Below are 21,265 nucleotides of genomic sequence, written 5' to 3' on the forward strand. Positions count from 1 at the left end.
AAGAGTTTTGGTTTTCACCTGGGGTCATTCCTGTGACTCCCCACCGGGTATCCGTGCCGCCAAACATGCCAGACGCCGAGCAGAGACCATCAGACATGGAGCCGAAGGGTGGCAGGCCATGCGAGGGCAGCAATCCGCCAGGAGAGCGGAATACATTGGTTGTCTTCTTTCGCTTCTTCCACTTGGCCCGGCGGTTTTGAAACCACACCTGAAACAAAATGAGGGTAGATTAAATTAAATGGATATCAAATTTTATAAATTCAATATTTTCAATAAAATTAATGAAAAGTTTCATAATCAAAAACAAAATATTCATAATTGTGAAAAAATCACAATTTAAGAATAATATGTATAGGTTCACAAAAGATTCAAAAACTAAATTTCTATAAGTGAAAAATCGAGTTTGAAATTAAAAATTGAAAAATATTAATTGTTCGATGATTTTGTTTAACGCAGAATAGTTTAATATGCAAGTTATGTGATTTAAACGAATTATCTTTGGTTCAATTTTGTATTTCAAAATATCTATCAGACTTAAGATGCTGTGGCAGCAACAAAACCGCTCGAATCGGGAAATTCCACTGCACACAGAGGGGACGGAAGTGATCAGTGGCCGGGGACCGACCGAGCGACCATCCATTTCTGCTGTGTTGGCGCTGCGGAAAAATCCCTGTCCGCAGTCCATTACCAGGGCATAGTGAGGGGTCGTATATAGCAGGGGGTATGCAACCCTTGCAGCAGCCGGCCAAAGTCTCCGGCAAAATAAACGAGCGGTCGGCGAGATGTATTAGCGCGGCGCCGGATTAAACGGGGCCTCTGGAGACCGGGCCGGCCTAGAAAGACGAATGGACGCCGCGTCGAGAGCCGCAGCATTAGTTACCGTATAAATATAGCGGTAAATCAGCCGCGCTCATCCGTTCGCCCGATTTATACGGCCGGTGCAAAATGGCGTCAAAATCGAATTACCTGCGAGCCACGCGAAATCAATTTTCTCATTAGCTTTGTGATTTTTTTTGCCAGCGGCTCTGCTTTAAAAAATATTCGTGCGGCAACAGGTTTCATTTTTTTGCGTCCCACCAAGAGTGGCGCGGCGTTTATTATTTTTGCGCGGTGCATGTTTGTGTCGGTGGGTAATTAGCAGCATGGAATGGACCGATACCTAATGGTCCCGCGGCTCTCGTTTTTTAAACGATTTTCATTGCACCCCGTTTTTAATTCTCTGGAGTTATCAAATCACTTTGCAGAACATAAATTCTGCGGCAATTTATGATTATTTGTTATTAAAGATCGGTAAAAAGGCGTGTAAAAATTTCAGTATATTTTTCTTTGTTCAAATTATCATTGGTCATTGTAATAAGTAAATTGTATGATATTTACATGATTAATCATTATAATGTAATAATTTTTAGATTCAGATACCTTCAATTGTAAGCAATTATTGAGAGGAGAGAAGAAAGATACGGGCGATGGAAAGTTGTGATGATAGAATTGCAATTGCCAATAATGGTTAAGTGATGATAAAAGTATGTCTTATATTATATTAAGAAATTTGATAAAAAAAAAATTGTTAAAAACTGAAAAACCGCTAATTTCTATAAAACTGATATAAGAAATAAGTTAATTAAAATAATCGTTTATTTTATATTTAATATATTTAAATTTACTATGGAAAAATGAAATTCAAATTTGTTAAATAATTGTTCCCATTTTATTTGTGCTACATATGAAATTGTTCTAATCATGAAGCTCCCTCTCGCCAGTCAGCACAGCAGAGGCGCAATATTCAATATCGCGTTGAGGGAAAAAATTTAAATTCGCGTGGTCGCGCCGAGAGCAATTCGCGTTGATTGTGTCGCGGATGTTTGATGCGGAATTGATCCCAATTGCGCATTTAGAGTTTAAATCCGCGACAGCCGCGAGCGTGTCGTCAGCGCATACAGGCGGTAATAAAATTACACCGGCGCATTAATATAAAATCCGCTGTGCCGCGGTCGCTCATTATTATTTTATTTTGCAATTATTCGCAGCTTAATGCCCGGTGGCGGACGCGATATTAATTTGCAGCCGTAAAACAAATTGGCGGAGCGGCTTTTGTTGCGCCTTTTACGAGCGATACACATTCCCCTGATTGTTTTTATATACGGGCGGGCGTGCACGGCCACTCCGAACGCGCTGATGGCCCATAACGCTGATCGACACGGGACGCTTTGATTACCTTGGCGCGCGCAAGCCCCCTTGAGCGTTGTCTTTCCGCCACCGGCCCATAAAAAAGTAAGCGTAGAAAAAGGAAGCGCGACGCCCGCCTGCCCAGCTCCGATGCCGATCGATAAACCTGCTGCTCTGCCTTCAAGCCAAGAGACGACGCAGCCACACTCTTTTCTAATTTCGCAACTTGAGAAACAAAGGAATTTCTTTCTCTATTTGTTTCGGTCAAGAAAAGTTTCCGTTCCTAGACAATACATTTGCAACAGGAAATTTTCAAAGCGATTATGTAAGTTGAGCTGCTTTGTCGGAATAAAGTTATTACTTTATTTATTAGATTTAAGTTTATTCAGATTTTATTTTTCAATCAATTTTTGTGTAATAAATGGCTGGTTAAAAGCTAACAATAAGTAAAATTTATTTAAAAACAAAAATCATTGTACTTTGTATTTTTTCGAGATCTTTTTGCATAAATTATTAGCATGGATGACGTCAGATTGACATCAGATATTATTTTTATAAACCCTATTTGCATTATTATAAACCTCATGTGCATTTTGAGTTTTAAAACTCAAAAATTGATTTAAATAGATAAATTTTGTTTCCAGAAAAATGATAGATTATTACATTTGCTGCAGCCTGCTCGACTGATCAGTACTGCGTGTTGCATAACCATTTCCAATTGGCATAATAAATAAGAACCGAGGGGCTGAAGACGTGATAAGTTTTTGTGAAGAAGCGAGTCAAATAATGGATTATTCCAGATTATTCAAATTATTATTATTTTGATTTCAAAATTGACGAAAAAAAATTCTATACTAATTGGTTTGGGGTGGGGGGTGCTGTTAGTCTGTACACTAAGCAAAAAGTAGCCTAAAAAGCAAACTGAGCTAGAAGAGTAAATTGTGTAGTTTATATTTTGAGGTAATGATCAAAGAGTTATTGAGAGTCTTGTCTATGCAAAGTTTTGGCAGCAAGTGGGAATTATTTTTGTTTGCGAAAATTTATTATAATCTCTAAGCTAAAAAAGAAATTTATTGATTTGTTAAATACTTGAATCCAAGTCGCTTTATTAGTTATTAAATATTTTGCTACTCGGCAATTGATATCTTTTCCAATTGAAAGCATTTTGATTTTACTCTCATTTGATAGGCGCCCATAAAGGATGAAATTGACGCTTGTGGCTTGGGATCATGGTGGTAATTTCAACAGTGGAATCCGCTGCAAATCGGGTGCGTGGTGCGACTCCCTCGGGAACCGGTCGGCATTTTTACGTAGCGCGCGCGTTTAAATGGAACTCTATACGTATTTATAGCGAGGGCATTAAAGAGCGAAGGCTCGTCGGTCGGCGCGCGTAATATCGCACCCGAGAATCCCCTGATGATTTACATAGATGAACTGCGGCCACACAACGGCAGCTTTTGTTGTTTGTGTTTAGGCAGGGGGCCGCGCTATTATTTATTGCCGGGGCCATACTGCGGCGCAGAGAGAGTGCGACAGAGAGAGAGAACAGGAGGATTGCGCCGCGTAATTAGATCGGGGATCAGCAGCATAGGGTCGCGGGGGAGCTCGCGCGGTGGCGGCGGCGGTCTGACCTCATCAAATAATGATGCCGATCGTAATAAAAATATCGACTAGTTTTGTGAGAGATGCGGTGGGTAATAATAATCGCGTGATAAATTGCTGAGGAAGAAAGCTGCAGGAAGGAAAGGGGTACTGAGAGAGTGCAGCGAGAGAGACCCTTGGGCTTTGTTGGCAACACCGCAGATTATTACGCTTTAATGGGCTCGTGCGGTGCTCGGTGAGTGAGCGAAATTCGGAGCAAAAACCAACATTTTGAAAACAAGAGAATAAGAGGGAAAGATCATATAACAAACTTGAATCTAATAGATAAATATAAAAAGGAAAGAAAAAAATCGCCAAATAATTTAATGAACGTAGGAATTTACAGTGCAGGAATATCTTTTGATGAATCGACTCAAAATCAAACTTTCATAAAACTCAATGGAACATTCAATATAAAAATTGACCAAAGAAGATTAATATGAAGCAAGAAATTTCATCCGAAAATACTAAATTAAAATTATCTTTGTATTAAAATATTTAACAAAACCAGTACCATTCAAAATTAATTAAAACCAGAAATCCAATTGAATATATAAGAAAGTTGTAAGAAAAATTGTCAAGTGTTAAAAAATATGTATTTGCTTGCTATTTGTATGAAAAGAGATTGCATATTGACAATTTTAATTTTTATCACATTAAAAGTCAAATTTGATCTTCAGGACTGGGCGACATAGATGAAAAACAAAAACAGCTTGTATATATGAAACTAGTTTTGTACTTTTTTTTTGCAACATAATTATAATTTTTTCTACCACATGGACTTCCATTTTGAGTACTTCTAGGGAAATTTGGTAAATGAAGAAAAATAAAACGTAAAAATAAATTCGCGGCGTGTAATGTTTAGAGGCCTGCTTGTTTTCATAGCTCTTTAAAGGCCATTAATAGTGATTACCCACCAATTACTTGGCGACACATTAGCACTTCATTAAACTTAGTTAACTCGAATCATCGCCCGCCGATGCGTCTTTGTGTTCTCTCTCTTGCTCTAGGCGCCGGCAGTTGATTCAATCACTCAAGCGTAATCAAATTTGCGTCTCGTGTACTTAACGGCGTGTAATTGAATTTGCATAATGACCAATTAGCCGCTTGCGAGCTTGCACTCCTCCCTCGATATTCGGCTCAACAATTACACCACTGTAAACTACCACTATTTTGGATCAACGTCGCAGTGATTAGAAAATTTGAATAGAGATAAAGAAGATGTGAATTTATGTGTGCTCTGCGTGTGCTAGTAAAAAAAATCGAGCCTGTTTGTCAGCAGAAGCGGCTGGAGGATTTCACAAGGACCTGCATTACTCGGTTAGTTGCTCCTTCAATTAGCACCGACTCGCCGATGGCCTTCGACGTGTGGGTGACTGTCAGAGAACGTGAGAGGTGGTCTCGAAAAAAAAAAACGCAATCCAAAGTGATAAAAACTTTTTACGCTTTCTTTTAGTTGTCTCGCAATTAGATGATTTGTTATAGCATCAAAAAGAATTGATTTTTTTTTAGACAATGCCAATTCAATTCTATGTCGTTTTATTATTTGTTAATTAATTTTTTTTACCACTTACAAAAAAGCTCTATAAAAATTTCCTCCAAAGCAGGACGTTTGATGATGGATGAGAGTGCATTTTTATTCATAAAAATTAGAGCAAAGATATTGAAGAGAATGATTTATTTTGATTAAAAAAATCCCACAAAATTAGCAAAAGGAATGAAAAGTCAGATTTTCAAATCAGTGTTTAATTTTAGCCATGTTAATGCTCCGTCCTCCCATTCATCGGCCGTGATTTTGAGCTGTGTGGGGCAGTTTTTTGCGTACGTGCAGTTCGCAGCCACCCGCCGAAATGAGGCCTTATTGCATTTTTAATTGCGCAATAATCTCCATTTACGCGCGCGCAGAATAAAAAACGCACAGGCCGCGTACCATTAGATTAGAACTAATGCTTATTATTATTACACATCTTTGCATGGGCGCCGGGTGCTTTAATAAAAGTGGCGCGTTTTTACACACCCTCGACACTTTCACCGGCAACCAGCGAGGGACCGACCGGCGTCGACTGCCTTTTTTCTCTCTCGTCGCTCCATAAAGTCATCCTCTACACAAATATACGGATATTACCACGGCCATATAGGTATCATCCGGGATGATGATACGGTTATTATACGGCTTTTCACACACGCATTCAGAATATCTGCTCTGTATCTCTCCAACAGCAGCTCGGCCGAGAGGGAAAAAAGAGGTCGAGCTAGGGTTCGTCGCTTTAGCGAAAGATATGAGAACGGACGACGCAATTCTTGACGACACGCCGCAGTGCCGAAAATTGCGGCCGAATTCGTGCACAGACTGCTAGTTTGTCGGCAAAAGTAAAAACACTTTTTATATATTTGCTACTCGTTTAGAAAAAAACTGATTGTATCATTAGTATTTGATGGGCACACTTTAGATTTTGATATCATTGCTTTATACTCACAATTATTTCCTTATCTAATATATACTAATAACATAGTTCTTTTCACTTAAAAAAAATAAGCGTTAAATTTTTTTTAATTTGATTAAAAAAATTTTGTTTTATGCATTTTATCATTTAATTTTTTATGGAGAAAATTTAATTTAAAAGACAAAATATTCATAATACACTTAACTTTGTATATATTATACTTTGAATTTGGCTCTGACATTAATTCAATTGTCAGTTGAAAGGTTAATGAAAGGGGTGTAGATCGGTATCTGAATTAATTATGGTATTTGTTAATTGTAGCACATTCTAATGTTTTATAATAATGAAAAATATTAGCATTTTTATCTGAAGAAAAAAAACAATCCAAAACAAACATTGGTATTGTTTCTGATTTATAATCTTTATGTAGAAACTGTAAGAAAGACATTCCTCGTCGCAGCAGGTGTGAGGTCAAAAGCCACGAACCGGCAAAGTGGCAGCGCGAAACCACCCCACGATAAGAAAAGGGGTGAGAGAGTGGATGTGCTGCCGGGGGCGAGGGCGGCTGTCTAAAAGGCTGAGCGCCGATAAAAGCATAGAGCAGAGATGCACAAAGAGGTGACACGACACGGCCCATCAAAAGTTACTTCTGCGCTGCATCTCCCCGAGGCGACGCCGAGACCCAAACTCCCAAAGCAGGCCGTGTATTTTTTGAAAGGCTGTCATGAGAGCCGCCGAGCAGAAAAGAGCGCAACCCAACACACGCCCTCGGCAAATATCCGCACGGCCATAAGTTGCAGGACGAAAAACAATGGACTTTTTCAAAGTTATCTTTATTATTGAACCATCAATGATGAACATATTTTATTTTTGATTTTTTTTAACAATTGTTTATTTTTGGAGGAGATGAAAATAATAAAATTATTTTCTGCATCAAAATATTAAAAAAAGGGCTGCAATTTTAACCTGCCATTATTTTGATTTACAGTTTTAATCTATATTTGTGTCTTGCTTAGAAAATTTGCTGAACAAATTGCATCTCTCTTGCAGAGTTTTAAATAGTTTCAAGTTGTAAATTGCAATGTTAACGCGGCCTCCTGTGTTGTTTGTTTATTCTTCTCTTATTGTTAGTGTATCATGTCTAGCAAAATATCGGTTTAAGTACTTAAAATGTTTTTCATCTAAAATTTTCTAATTTTCTAGAAATTTGATCACTAGTTAGATTTTTTATGATAATGAACCTTTGAGTTAAAATAAGATAAAAATATTATTTTCAATTACTAAACCAAATTATAACAATAAATTGAGCAATATTAAATTTAGCATATAAATCGATATAAATAATTAAACATTTTCTGTGCAATCTCTGATCAAATTTCTTATACAAGAATTTAACGGCACTGATGTATTTGAAACAAAACTTTACTTTAATACAGTGCTGATTTTTTAACATGGTCGATATTATGAAGGGAATGTGAAGACAGAGTTTGGAGAAAAGCCGGCGCCTGTTATGAAATTACCGCATGTCCCGCTAATAAATTTCCTCGCCTTCCTGCCTGGAATAAAATTTGCCGGTGGCTGCGGGGCGCCGAATTCCAATCACGTTTTTCTTTTTATATCAGCGCGGCGGGCGAGAAGAGACTCTGTTTCGAGGGCGGCAGAGGGTGTATATCTATCGATTAGTGCTGGGACGAATATGCAGATGTGGAGGAAAATCGCGGCGTGTTTTGACGTTGGGTGTCACGGCACGCGGCGCCGATGTGTCACGGAGCGCGTCAGCTGATGCGCGCATATGATGCTTTGTTCTTCTTTCTAAACGTGTCGCTTTTAATTCGATCGCTGACGGAGGCGTGAAATTTCCGAGCGCTGCATAAATGGATAACTGGTGTTTTGCCATCACCGCCTCCCAGGGGACTTTTCTGATCCCGGCGAGTGAGCGAACGCGCCACCGACACCCAATCTGTTTCGATGTGAGCGAGAGGGACAAGCAAAAAGAGCAGTGAAAAAAAAGCAGAGACCCTTGTCGTCCGTGTTGCATATGTCACATCAGGAGCAACGGACGAGGCTTACCATGTGACTTTATGGTTTAAAAATCAGGATCAACATGATTTCTCATTTCTCATTGCAGAAATATGATATCATTAAGAATTTGAAAAGTGGAAGTCTGGAAGTTTTTAAACACAGTAAACGGACTCATTATTTTATTGCTTTATGTTTTCAAGAACCAACAATAGTATGATCAACACAAAAAAAAATAATTAATAACCGCACTCTTACATTTTTACTATCATATGAAGGATATGAAGGAGAGATTTGAAAAATATTTAAAACCAAAATGCATTTTAAATAAATTTAACTTTTATATTTATTGATATTTGTCAGAAATTATAGTTTAGTTAAATAAGATTTAACTAATTCCGTAATTAATACTGATCTTATAATTATACATATTTAAAAATAATATTAAAAATTATACAGTATTATAAAGTTTTTGTTTTAAAATCAATTTAAGAATTTGTAACATATTAACAAAATAAGTATTTTATTACAGGGATAAATCATAAGTTAACTTGTAAAGTACAGACGGATAGTAAGATCCTTCTCTTGAAATATATTTCGAAATGCAAAAAAAAAACTCTTGAAAATTTTAAGATTCAAACAATGCTCAATATGCACAAACACAAAATACATAATTATTAATAATTGAAAAACTTGCGAGATCTTCGCTAAGATTGCTGTTGTTATTAGTAAGATAAAATAAATCCGCGGAAATTTTTAATCACTGGAGTCAAAATTCTTAGTCCGCGATGCATTTTCATACAAAAAAAATTATAATTAGGATCTATACCTCTATAGCTGTTATCTTCATATTTTTTCTCAATGTTCGGTGAATTAATTGATTAAAGCGTGCTCTACGTAAAAAAACTGTAATTTTTTTAAATAACAAATTGAAAAGTATCTAAATGTAAATATTTTGATTTTTTAAGATTCTTGAACATAAATAAAAAGATATAGATATAACTGAGTAAACAAAACTTATGTAACTAGCTCAGTTTAATTTTATACAACATAAAACATTACCCTTCTTAGTTAGAATCAAAATCAAAGTGCAAATGTGGCTGACGAATTGCAGTGATCGAGCAAAGGGGCTGCCAGAGGGATGATTGCCAATCAGGGGCGCTTAAAGGGGCGCCTGCGCCTGTATTAGGGGCTCTCTCTTCCACGCTAGCTTCTATATCGAGCGGCGAATCATCCCCCAGCAGCACGGCAAGAGAGCGCGCCGTAGATTAACATGAAATACCCATTCGAGCCATAAATGTGTTTGTGCTGTTGTGATTAATGCAAGGAGCGCGGAAAAGAAGAAGCGCGCAGGGAAAAAACGACGGGCCTCTCTCTCTCTCTCTGCTCGCCGGCGAATAATGTATTAAGAAAGCACAGGGTGGAATGGAAATGGATGGCTCGCTTCTTTTTTCCGCAGCTGCAACACCGGCGGCAGAGAGGAGGGCGCGCTGCGTTTTAATAATTCCAGCGAAGAGGAGGCGAAAAAAGGTTTCGCGTGTTTGCTGATTTAAAATTTATACGGCACTTGACGCCGCCAACGAATTGGTGACACTCGTCGAAATCTGAAAGGAAAATTCATCGATTCGCCCTCGGCGCCATGGAAAAGAGGAAATAAAAAGACGAGAATATAAATCTCGATTCAGCGTGCAGAAGTAAATCTCAGCCGTTTTATCAGCACTATTATTCACCGCGCGAATGACTGGTTTAGTGTTTTTGCCGCTTCCTCTCTCTGTCTACAGAGTTTCTTTTATTGATTTACGACCACCACGCGAAATCACGAAACCAATAAGTAATATGTGATATGGAGAGCAAGACTTATTTGGTAAAAGAGTATGATGGCGAGTGCATCAGTGTTACTTGTCCATTTTAATAGGTAAAATAAATTTAGAAAAAACCTATCAATAATTATTCTATTTGTGTATATTTTATTGTAATTAATCAACAAATAGTGGATCGTCCTTAGGAAAATGCTGTGATTTACAATGCAAGTACTATTACAGGACAATAATTCAATGTTTAGTTTACCCTCTTATCAAAATTTAATAGTTTTTATTTCAAATCTACGGAACAAATTTTTTCTGGATGGAAGATTTACTCGTAAATTGCTCCAGTTAAAACACTTCATAAATTTTTACAGTTTCTTTTCATAATTTAAGCATTCAAAATTAAGAGTTATTTTGAAAACTAAATAATTGATAAATCGAATAATTATTTTCTAAATAGAGCTGTTTGTGTAAGCTTAAGATAATTTTTAAGCCGCAAAAAAACTGATTTTGTGTACAAGTGACACGAGCAACCCGCATAACTTTAGGAGTCACCTCTTTTTTCCGTCTACACGTGTGCTAATTAAGCATGCGTGACGCGAAAAGCAGCTGCCCCGCGAGGGTGTGGCGTTTGTGCATTTACTGGACCTGCTCTTTTTCTCGCGCTCGGCTGCCGCCATACCGGCGCGGCCGACTTCTTTGAAACGCAAATGGATCGATAATCGAGACAAAAAAGCGCCCATCACAAACACTGCACACCCTCTGCTGGTGGTGGTGCGGCGTGGGAAGCAGAGAGGCCAAATTGTTTCCAAATTGTTTACCTTGGCGCCGAGCAGGCAGTTTTTTGGCGCTCACTTTGTAATCCTTTGATCCTGCTTGTGCGTGTGCTGTTTGTGTGGATACCTCATGCGGCACGTAGGGTTTGTTGTTATGTGTCGTCGTCATTATTATTACGTGAGATGAGGAGTGGCTTAATTAAATTAAGCCGGCCCGAGTCGGGCCAAAAGCCTTAATTCCTTTGAGCAACTTTGCCTAGCGGAATTCTTAATATTATATATGGAAAAGCAGCAAACCCTTTGATCATAAATTATTAGTTCTTGCTCCGATTGTGGAATGTCAAATTTGTAAGAATGCCCGGAATATGCAATATAACAAAATTTCTCAAAGGAAAGTTCAACAGTTTGAGTGACGCGCCAGGAGTTTGACTTGTTGCGCTCGGAATAAGATTTGGCACGTCCGCAGCGGTCGTCAAAATGACGAGCTCTTTTATTTTATTGCAGAGCATCAAAAGTTTGGCTCGTCGTCGTAAAGCCCATCGGATCTGTATGGTCTCGCGGCCAAATCCACAGAACGCATAAGGGCTTTATTTCTCTTGTTGCGCTTGTTGTCTCTGTGGCGAGTGAGAGAGACAATGTTCTATATGAGTCATTTACAGCGCTCAATGAGTTTGTAAATAAATAATGCGAGCTGAACATTAAACAGCCGAGGGCGAGCAACGTTATAGCGCCAGCAAATGATGACCTCAGCGCGAGCTTGATTTACGCATTTGCGGTAAATCACCGCGAAAAATAACCGTTTGTATTATTTACAGCCTTTTTTTGAGCCGCAGTTATATATATTATATAAATATTAGAAAAATGTTTCCTGTTCCATTATTTTTCAGTTCTTTTTTGCATCTTGAACTAAACGAAGAACAATATTCAAATAACCGGTTTTTATTTAAAAATCTATTTGTTTGATAAGTTTTGGTATGATTAATAGATGAGCATTGATGTTGTTTTTGTGGCAAGTCAGTCTAAATCGCGATGGCCTCTCTGCCGCTCGAGTTGTGGGACAAAATTTTCAGCTACTTGGATTTTCATAGTTTGACAAAATGTCGGATCATTTGCAAAAACTGGAACCATTTGATTCTCTCCTTAGAAAGGCGACGTCTTTTTCTAACAAGCGGAAGAAAATTTCGCTCCCTCAGTTTGAGTTTTGCCGACTTTTTCATTGTTGGAAAGATTTTCGGCAAAAATGTTTTGAAGAACACAAATTTTGCCTTGGCTGAAGTGCAAAAATCAAAGCAGGACTTCATCTTAAGAAGTGAGTGAATTTTTTTATTATTTCAAACCGGATATTTTTGAATTATTTACTTTTTGATTTTCAGATTATTTGTCGCACTGGAACACTGAATATGGTTGGAGAGCAGACTGGGCAATCGAACGACCCCCTGTTGGTACCCAGGGTAAAATTCCGGTGCATTTTCTGCGGGCCAGAGGTGTGAAAAGTATGGAGAAGTTGGTGTGCATAGCAAATGACTGTCGCAAAGGCAACCGGCAGTACCAAGACATTAAACTCGAAGACTTGGGTTTTCCTGATGATTTTGTGGACAGAGTCAAACCAAAAATTATTGCTCAAGAATGGTTAGTTAATATTTAAAGGTTAAAACTATTCTTTAATGCTGTTTAATAATTATAATAATTATTTAAAATTTGAAATAAATAATTGTCATTCATTTCAAATTTTCTTTGTTTAATTAGATTTTAATATTTTATCTTAGCTTTTTCCAGGTGCATTTTTTTCTTAACTTTGAGAAGAAAAATATTTAAGATTAAAATTCCTTTCTGTTTAAATTATGAAATTATTAGAGCAATACGTATGAAATTTAATTTAATATTCGATTGACGTTTTATATTTTTAGTACTGCAATCTCAGTTTAATATTGAGATTATTATTATAAGATTATAATTTTTTTTGTATTCATCATAATGCATTATAATATAATTAAAGTTCAATCTTATATTAAACGTTCCCCTTCTTTAACTTTTTAATAATTATTTTTTTCAGGATTGGTGTGCGACCAGACAGTGGATGCATCTGCAGCATAAAACTTGAGCTTTTTGACCGAAGCTACAAACTTCTGGCATCAACATCGGTTGAAATTCGGATTCCGGAGCGAAACACGTCTCAATGGCGGAGGGTGAGATTAAAGTTTATGTTTAGCCGTGCGCTCTAGCTGATATTTATGAACGTGCTTTTTTCGAGCGTAGGTGTCACTTAGCCTGCGGGGGTACGGCGAGGGCGTCCGAATCCTGCGCTTCTCACACACCGGCAGCGACTTGCAATTCCTCGCCAGTTACTACAGCTCAAAATTTGCGCTGCCTTTTGTGACTTTCGCTCTCGACGATTGAGTGCGAAAATTTTCACCGTGCACGTAGAGAGTCACGATTTGCGAAACACTCGAGACATTCAACACTTCTTGCTTCACAACCAAAACTGAAGCAATTTCGAAATGGAGAATAAAGAGAACATTGGATTTCGATAGAGATCAATTTTCGGCGTTTTCTTATAAAGTGCTCAGAGAGAGGACTTGGTTTTATATCCGACGAGAGGAAACTTTGGGTCTTTGTTTTTATGCGCGCGCGTCTGAAAAGATTTCACACGTCTGCACTATGAAAGCCGCAGAAGGGAAATAAAAGAGCCACAGACCCCCCGTGCCGAAAGAGCTTCAGAATCGCCGCCGCTCTTTCCTTTATTTCACCTGCCTTCTCTTTTTTTTACCAATCGTAAAAATGCCGCGCGGCAAAAAATCGTCTTTATGTGAAACCTCTGTATTAAGCTACCAACGGCTGTAAAAATGCAGCCATTAAAGGTTTTATGAATGAAAAATGCATAAAAAGTTTTTAATTCGACGGTACGACACCCATTAGTGAGATTTTCGCTGCGACTCCTGGACTTCAGATTCAATTTTTTTTGCTCACATTCGTTGAAATCGTAAAAGAGAGTGGCGAATTTTTTTTATTTTTTGGAATATCCATTATTTAATTTTTGCGACGGGCGCCGCCGAGCTGATAACAAAACCAACAGTCGTCATCGAAACATAAACATTATTAAGGATTTTAGGCGTCTCGTCGCCGGTCGACAAGACATTTTATGTTTCAAATGTTTGAACACACAGTACAAAACCAACAATCAGAAAGCTGCTTTTACCTCTCCGGCGAGTTTTGTGGACACAACGAGCAAGAAAAATTTATTCTCTCCGCGAGTCTCACGAGCTCTGGAAAAGAAGTTTCTTTTTCCTCTGCTGCTTTTAGCCGCGCGTCAACACACAGCCCGCAACGGAAAACTTTTCACCAGCACTTGACTATAATATTTACATTCGGAAGGGTTTGAGGTCGTAAAAATGGATACCTCCTCTCCCTCCGCCGCGCTCCGCCTAAACGAAGAAATATTTCCATGAGAGAGAGATCTTTCCTTCTCTCTCTCTGCGCATTTTTCAGCAGCTTTCTTACCTTTAGCTGCTTCCAAAATTTATGCATGAGACGCCGGGCAAGCCACAAAATTCAGGGGGATTTTGAGGTGCGAGAGAGTTTTGCAGCGTTGAGCAACGCGGATCAACGGCGCACGCTCGTAATTGAATTAAGATCTCGCGTCGCTCCCAAAGTTTAGCTTTTGCAGGAGTTTAAGACCCAGGCAGGAGTAAAGTGAAAATGCTTTAAACGAAGTCAGCAGGAGTTAGTGCTTTACTCAACTGTAGAGGTTGGAGTTAGCTTGAACATAATTTATAATTGATTTATATTGAAGTATTATTTTAAATACGAAAGAGCTTCTCTTTTAATAAAAATACTTATGCCAGAAAATCTCTTTTTCTAAATAAATAAATTATAATATAGATAAGCAATATGTATTTCAAAATATTTTCACGAGATGAATCATGATGCAATTTACTCCCTTATTAAATTACTCAGTTTGGTTTGATCTAGGCAACCGTGCATACAGAAATGTCCAGCAGGTTGCATTTTCATCTTTTTTTTGCTTTCTTTTCGTTTTTTTTTTCAAATTTAATTGATCTTGTCATCAACTTACTGGAAGCTATTTTATCCTTTTTATTATTTGTTTTATTTACGTTGTTTCCCGTCAGCATAAAAGTAATAAGCTTCAAATAATAAATAAATAATGCAAATACTTCCATAATGTAAATTATTAAAGACAATTTAAAAACATCAATTTTAATTAAGTAAATCTATTGCAATTTAATTATTATTATTATTTTTTCAATGATTCATTCAAATGTTCCCTTTCATTGCAATCTTGCAACATCGATTTTTTTTTAGATGCATTTGAAAATTTTGATATTTACAAAATTATAGCCAGATGAATAAGACATATAGGCTAATAACTTTCAAATCTCCATTAGCTCTAAGAATTTACCGCTATGAATAAGTAGAAAATAGTGTCCTACCTGAACTCTGGATTCGGTAAGTCCGATACGCATGGCGATTTCCTCGCGCATGAAGATGTCCGGGTAATGCGTCTTGGAGAAGCAGCGCTCCAGTTCGTTCAGCTGCGCCGGGGTGAATCTGGTCCGATGCCGTTTCTGCTTGGACGGCTTGTCCGAGTCGTTGCCGCCTCCGCCGCCCCCGATGCCGGACGAGTCACTGCTGCAGACTGGAGGCGGCCGTGGAGGCGGCGGACCGGCGGTCACCACGACGCCATGCTGCTCAAGCGAGGTGACCGCAGACTTGAGCAGCTCGCCGGCCGCCTGCTGCACCACTGAAGACTTCAAATCGTCACATCCCTCTGGTTGATGGTGGTGGTGGTGCTGCTTCGAACCTAGGCCAAACATGCACACACCTACACGATAAGTCCCGCTTTTTTGCAATAACACAATCATATCATAATAAGGTGGTAAAATAAGTCAAAGAAAATATAGCCTAAAGTAAATTTTTTTTATTTTTCATATTTAAAAATGAATTTTGATACTATTTTTAAATTGGGGTTAAAAATACGCCTTATGTATTTAAGTTTAGAGAAATTTAATATTTGTATCAAATTATTGCTCAAAATTAACTTATTCCGTTTTTGTTATTCCAAAATTGAGAATGAACAATTTATTTTTATTAATATTTCACACAGAATTTTCAGCCTAAAAGATATTTCATGGGAAATAAGCAGTAATTTAGTAATTTACATGCCCCGCCGTGGGAGAATTCAGATTCGCAATTTCCACAATTTGACCGTATGAATTTTTAATACTGCACTCTGGATGGCTGGCAGCGGATGTAACAGATTGTAATGCAATAATGTATATCTTGCGCTGGCCCAATTTCGCCTCATTAGATATTCATAGGATGCTAACACCCCATTACACAGGGGTGCATCTCGCCGCCAGTGTCATTGTCACACACGCACGAGATATACACAGCACAAGAGAAACAAGTCGTCTCGTTTTGAAAGCACAAGTTACCACTTTGCAACTTTTGTACCCAAGGATGAGTTGCAGAAAATAAATTATTTAAAGGGGTATTTGATTGTTTCACCGAATCAACTTGGGTTTGTAAACATGCAAGGTGCTTCTTGAAAATTTAATTAACATATACGGTGTGTGTGCAAAATTATATATTTTTTTATGTAATGTTACTAAAATTGACTATTAAATAAATATGACTTTAAAATTAAAATAATATCGTAGATTTAAACCTATTTTTCTTTATTTCTGATTCTTGCAATTAAACTTTTTAATCATAAATCTTAATTTTAATAAACTTTAAATTACTGCCGTTTTTTTTATTGCGAAAGTCATTTCATTCTTACATGGGAAATTTACTTGTGAAATTGATTTTTTACATAATTTTATTATGTTTTTACTGGATGAGGAAATTTTTTAAAGACAGTTTGAAAACAGAAATGCTCTGGAAGTAGCTAAACACCTAAATATTTTCTACGATGTAACTTAATTCCTATTATTTAAATTTGATAGCAACAGCACATTATATAAACAACCTGCTTAAAATTGCGGAAAGCTTCTTAAAATCAAGTTAATATATTTGATTTGTTAATTTTTAATTAGAAAATCAAGATCTGAGATGGCAGATATGAAAATCAAGAAAACATTAGTTTTCGAGTGAAGAGCTATTAAATTGACACATTATATTGAAAGACTAGCAATAAGTATTAATTAAAAAACGTTTTAATTGATTTCTTTTATAAATGGTTTTGAATATTTGGGGTAGTTGATTGTTTGCGTGCAGCTCATTGAAACGGCATATCCGTCGGGCCGATCTGACACAAAATCAATCAGTCGATAATCCAAAGTGCAGAATCACGATGCGGCCGGTGCGAGAAGCCGCCCCTGCTCCGGCCAAGCTGCTGAAACAACGCACGCAGCACTCTTTCGTCCGCAGACTGACATGATGTATACTTTTAATAAAACTTTTCGGTGCAGCTCCCGCCGGCTGGCTGGATAGCTCGCAATATAAAAGAAGGAAAAGCAGCACAATCATGCGCCGGGGCTCATCTAAAAGGTGTGCTGCGCGCGGCGCGCGTGCACGAGGGTGTAATGGGGGTGCTCAAAACTCGTAAATATTGCTGAGCTGTCTCATGGGAAGAACAAAGTTTCGCTCTGCTGGTAATACACCCAGCCAGAGCAGATTTATATTTCTTTCATCACGGCCCATAACTTTTAGGCTGCTCCATAATAAACCAGCAACGCTCGGTGTTGTGCTGAACATTATCTCCGCAGGCAGAGGGATGAGACGCGTGCCCTCGCCCCGCACACACACACAAACCGCCCCAACTCTGCAAATGCGCGCAAGGTGCTCTTTTGCATTATGGCAGCCGAGAGACTTCAAGACGCTCGGATACACTCCCGCGGGTTAATTTGGATTATGGATGCTTCATTATTAATTGGAAATTATTATGTGCTTCAGCTGCTTGTATTAAGAGATTGAAGAACTGATTTATTTTTAATTCTTTGCCATCTAGTGGTGAAAAATAAATTAAATTTAGATTCTTTAAGTAAGTTGAAATTAGTCAGTTTATGCAATTAAACCTTAAAACATCTGCGGACTTCCAGATAACTAAAATAAGCAAGCTCTTTTAATTTATCGACTTAAATAAAACAAACACCCTTTTAAAAAATGGCAACCTGGCTTACATTGACGACCAGAATTTTGCAACAAAAAACTTATTTAAGAAGACTAGCAGTTAATGTGTGTGTGTAATATCATATTTGTCATATTATTATGATAATTTTATAATTTTCAACTTACAAATATTTTTTTGTATAAAATTTACGAAACCACGTAAATCTGACTTACGTTTTTTGAAAGAATAAAAATTGATTCGGAGAATTCATGGCTTTAATATGAAATCAACTGGCCCATTAAAATAAAAACAAAAAAATTATAGCTAAGACTAAAGAGCATAGTATAGACATTAACATTTTCAAACTAGTCCATTCAGTTTCTTCTAACAATAAGAGCTAACAATAAGAGCAGACAAAAATGTCATGGACTCAATGCGTGGGAGCTTTTTTAACTAATCAATTTGAGCTTCAACGAGATGAAAAGAGGATCCCGGACTTGTTTGTCTTCTCGACAAGAGACCACCGGCAATGGCGTATTGGACAAGGTGACGCAAGTGTCACCACGCGCGCAGCAACTCGTCCGCTCTCGGACGCTCTCAAGGTGCTAATTTTGATATCAGGGTGAGACTTGTGAGCGAAAAAGAAGTGGACGCCACGAGTTTCGTATGGCACCTTACAGAGCATAGGCCACTGGTGTTTGCTTTGGTGCGCGAAGGTGGACGAAAGTCAATTTCTTAGAATACAATTCCTCGTTCAAGTGTGATATGAGCAAAACAATTGGGGTCTTGTTTGTTCAAGTGTATGATTCTGCATTGCACTTTCCAAAAATATAAGTTGGATATTCCATACAGTACTTCTCAATAAGGTATGCTTTTATGCTATTTAAGTAAATATTCAAAAAAGTTAGGCAACCTTGTCTTGCGCTTAAAAGGTTTTTTCAATGAAACGCACCCATTATTTCTGACAATCTATTCATCAAAAAGTTAACCAAAGAAAGAAAAATAAAACTTCAGAATTACCATTGCAGTTCTTTTGTTTTATATGATACATTCTATTTTATTTTCTTTAATTTACGGTCAGCGCGTATTAGGCTTTTTCATAATCCATACCATTTTGAAAATTGCAAAATGTTTTTGAACATTCATTATAAGAATAATTATTTTATATATTTCAAATGCAATGAAAAGAAACTTAAATTATTTTATATAATACAATTAAAGTCACTTTTTCAGCTACTCATTAAGCAAATTTGCATACTGTTATTTAGTTTAAACAAATGTATTTCTCACAGCATTTGTTAATTATTTTAAATTTAATTTTTTATAATATTTCGTCGTTTTTTTCCTATACCTATTTTGTCTATTTCAGCTTAGGTATTCTACTTTACTGGAAATATTATATTTTAATAAGTAAGCCTTTACGAATTGACAATTAAATACTTCATAGAACAAAAAATGGATAACAGTAAACTTTTTTGGAAATAAAGAAGTCTTCGTTTTTTGACAACAAAAAATTTTTTACAACGAGGACAAGCCCAACTTCTTCATTTCCATGATCATCTCCTCGAGTATCAACTTTTTCAAAGTCATTTTTTTATGTAAAATTGGAAATGCAGTTTACTCTAACTATTTCATAATATAATAGAATTATAATAGAATTGGTAAAGATTATGATATGAATTTTCCAATTAAATAGGGCGAAGGTTTGCTCGTACCTTGGGAGGTCGCGATGGGCGAGTTGTAGAAGCAATCCACCGTGGCGGGAAAGTAAAGGTGTCCCAGCTGAGGACTGCAGCACATGACCCAGCGAGATCGGTCGCGGTCGGGCACCTAGTGAGCACCGCGGAGCCGCTGCCCGCGCGCCTCCACTCGCGTGTCCCCTCCACCCCGCGCATCCGACGACTCCGCCTCGGTTCTGCCCGCGCCTAGAACGACCCTTTCGCCCTGACTGCGAGGGCCCCTCGCAACTCGGACCCCCGAGGCCGACTGCCGAAAGTGTTTCGGGTCGGCCGCGAGCTCAAACTCGCGACAGAGGGACGTGCACTCTGCATAGCTATGGTTGGCCGCGACGTAAATTTAATTTACGCCAGCGCCTATCAAGGACCCCAATTCGTAATTAAATTGCGTGCAGCCGGCGAGAAAAGAGAGTGGAAGCTTCTATGGCACCAAAGTCGCATCAAAAAAAGGCGAATAACTCGCTTTATATGGAGAGTGTTTTAATGAATTAAATTTATTACAACATATATTATTTTATATATAGTGAGTTAACTTTTAATATTATAACACTTTGGAACTACATTCCATCGCAAAGGGACAATAATAATTCAACTATAAATCGTCAACACTGGAACAATAATCAGGCTACAAGTTACTTTCATTTTTCTCTAATATTCAACCGTAGATGGTAGAAGTAATATAAATTAATTGTGTAAAACTATTAATAAAAAAATTAAAAAATTTTAATTTAAGTATAATATTTTAATAAATATAAATTTATGTTAGAAAACAAATATTTATTACATTTATTTTTAAAGTTTTTAAATTATGTTTTTCAGTTCTTTTGAGGAGTTGAATTAAAAAATGTTGAGGTGATTAAATATTTAAAAGTTTATATGGAACATCTTAAAAAAAAGTTCATAAAATATTTTAATTTTACAGTCCTGTCCAAAATTGTTGTTAAACAAATATATTTTACTTTGGTAAATAGTTACCCGATGTAATAAAAAGCTTTGCAAATCTGAAATTTTGTGGAATATTATAATTAGGAGATTCAATCTAACTTTTCAATTCGGAAAGTATGAAAATTATTTTGAAAATTAAATTAACAATCACAAATTAGTGAATGAAGTGGGTACAAAAATTGATGGCTCACCAAGATTGCAGATGTGATTGAGCATTTCGAGGGACACCTGAGAGGTCGTTGTAAATCTTGGTCAGGAACACTCGGCTGCAGCATTCAGTCGGAGCGCGGGTGCAACAAACGCTAATCACGCGCGGCTCGCACGCCAGATGAGATTTAATGCGCTGCGTTTTATGGATCGTCGACCGATGGATGTCGGACGGATCATCGGGGGCTGAAGGATGCGCGGGGGCTGCACTCGCGGGGCGGCCGAGGGCGCAGGAAGGGATGTCTCGCGCCGATTTTTACCCACTACCCAATCGTCGGGCCCGCGGTGCACTTGCCATGGCGATGCCCCCTCCTGCCCCGGGAGGCGGGTCGGGGGCGTGGCCTCGCACTTTTGCCTCTCGCGACTCGGCTCACAATCAGGTGCACCTGACTCTGATTTTTGCACATCTTGACGCTTTTTGCAAATTCGCGCACAGCTGTCGTAACCATGGACG

At 37.8% G+C, this 21,265-nt stretch overlaps 1 protein-coding gene across 7 annotated transcripts in view; it reads right to left on the reverse strand.

Moving 5' to 3' along the window:
- Positions 1 to 21,265, reverse strand: part of LOC132202974 (homeobox protein orthopedia-like) — a 123,216-nt gene that overhangs the window by 3,470 nt on the left and 98,481 nt on the right. For 3 of the 7 annotated variants that reach the window (XM_059630359.1, XM_059630358.1, XM_059630361.1), the window contains exons 1-3: positions 19,639 to 19,743; positions 15,300 to 15,691; positions 19 to 208 (exon numbers count right to left, since the gene is read on the reverse strand). In XM_059630359.1, coding sequence (XP_059486342.1) covers positions 19 to 208; positions 15,300 to 15,691; positions 19,639 to 19,723 — 667 coding nt within the window. In that variant the 5' untranslated portion in view covers positions 19,724 to 19,743. Of the gene's footprint in view, positions 1 to 18; positions 209 to 15,299; positions 15,692 to 19,638; positions 19,765 to 20,795; positions 21,047 to 21,265 lie in introns of those variants that run through there. The other 4 variants (XM_059630363.1, XM_059630364.1, XM_059630360.1 and 1 more) reach the window with 4 other exon arrangements.

The sequence above is a fragment of the Neocloeon triangulifer genome, unplaced genomic scaffold (assembly GCF_031216515.1).
Source record: "Neocloeon triangulifer isolate White Clay Creek 2 clone unplaced genomic scaffold, ASM3121651v1 ptg000017l, whole genome shotgun sequence".
NCBI lineage: Eukaryota > Metazoa > Arthropoda > Insecta > Ephemeroptera > Baetidae > Neocloeon > Neocloeon triangulifer.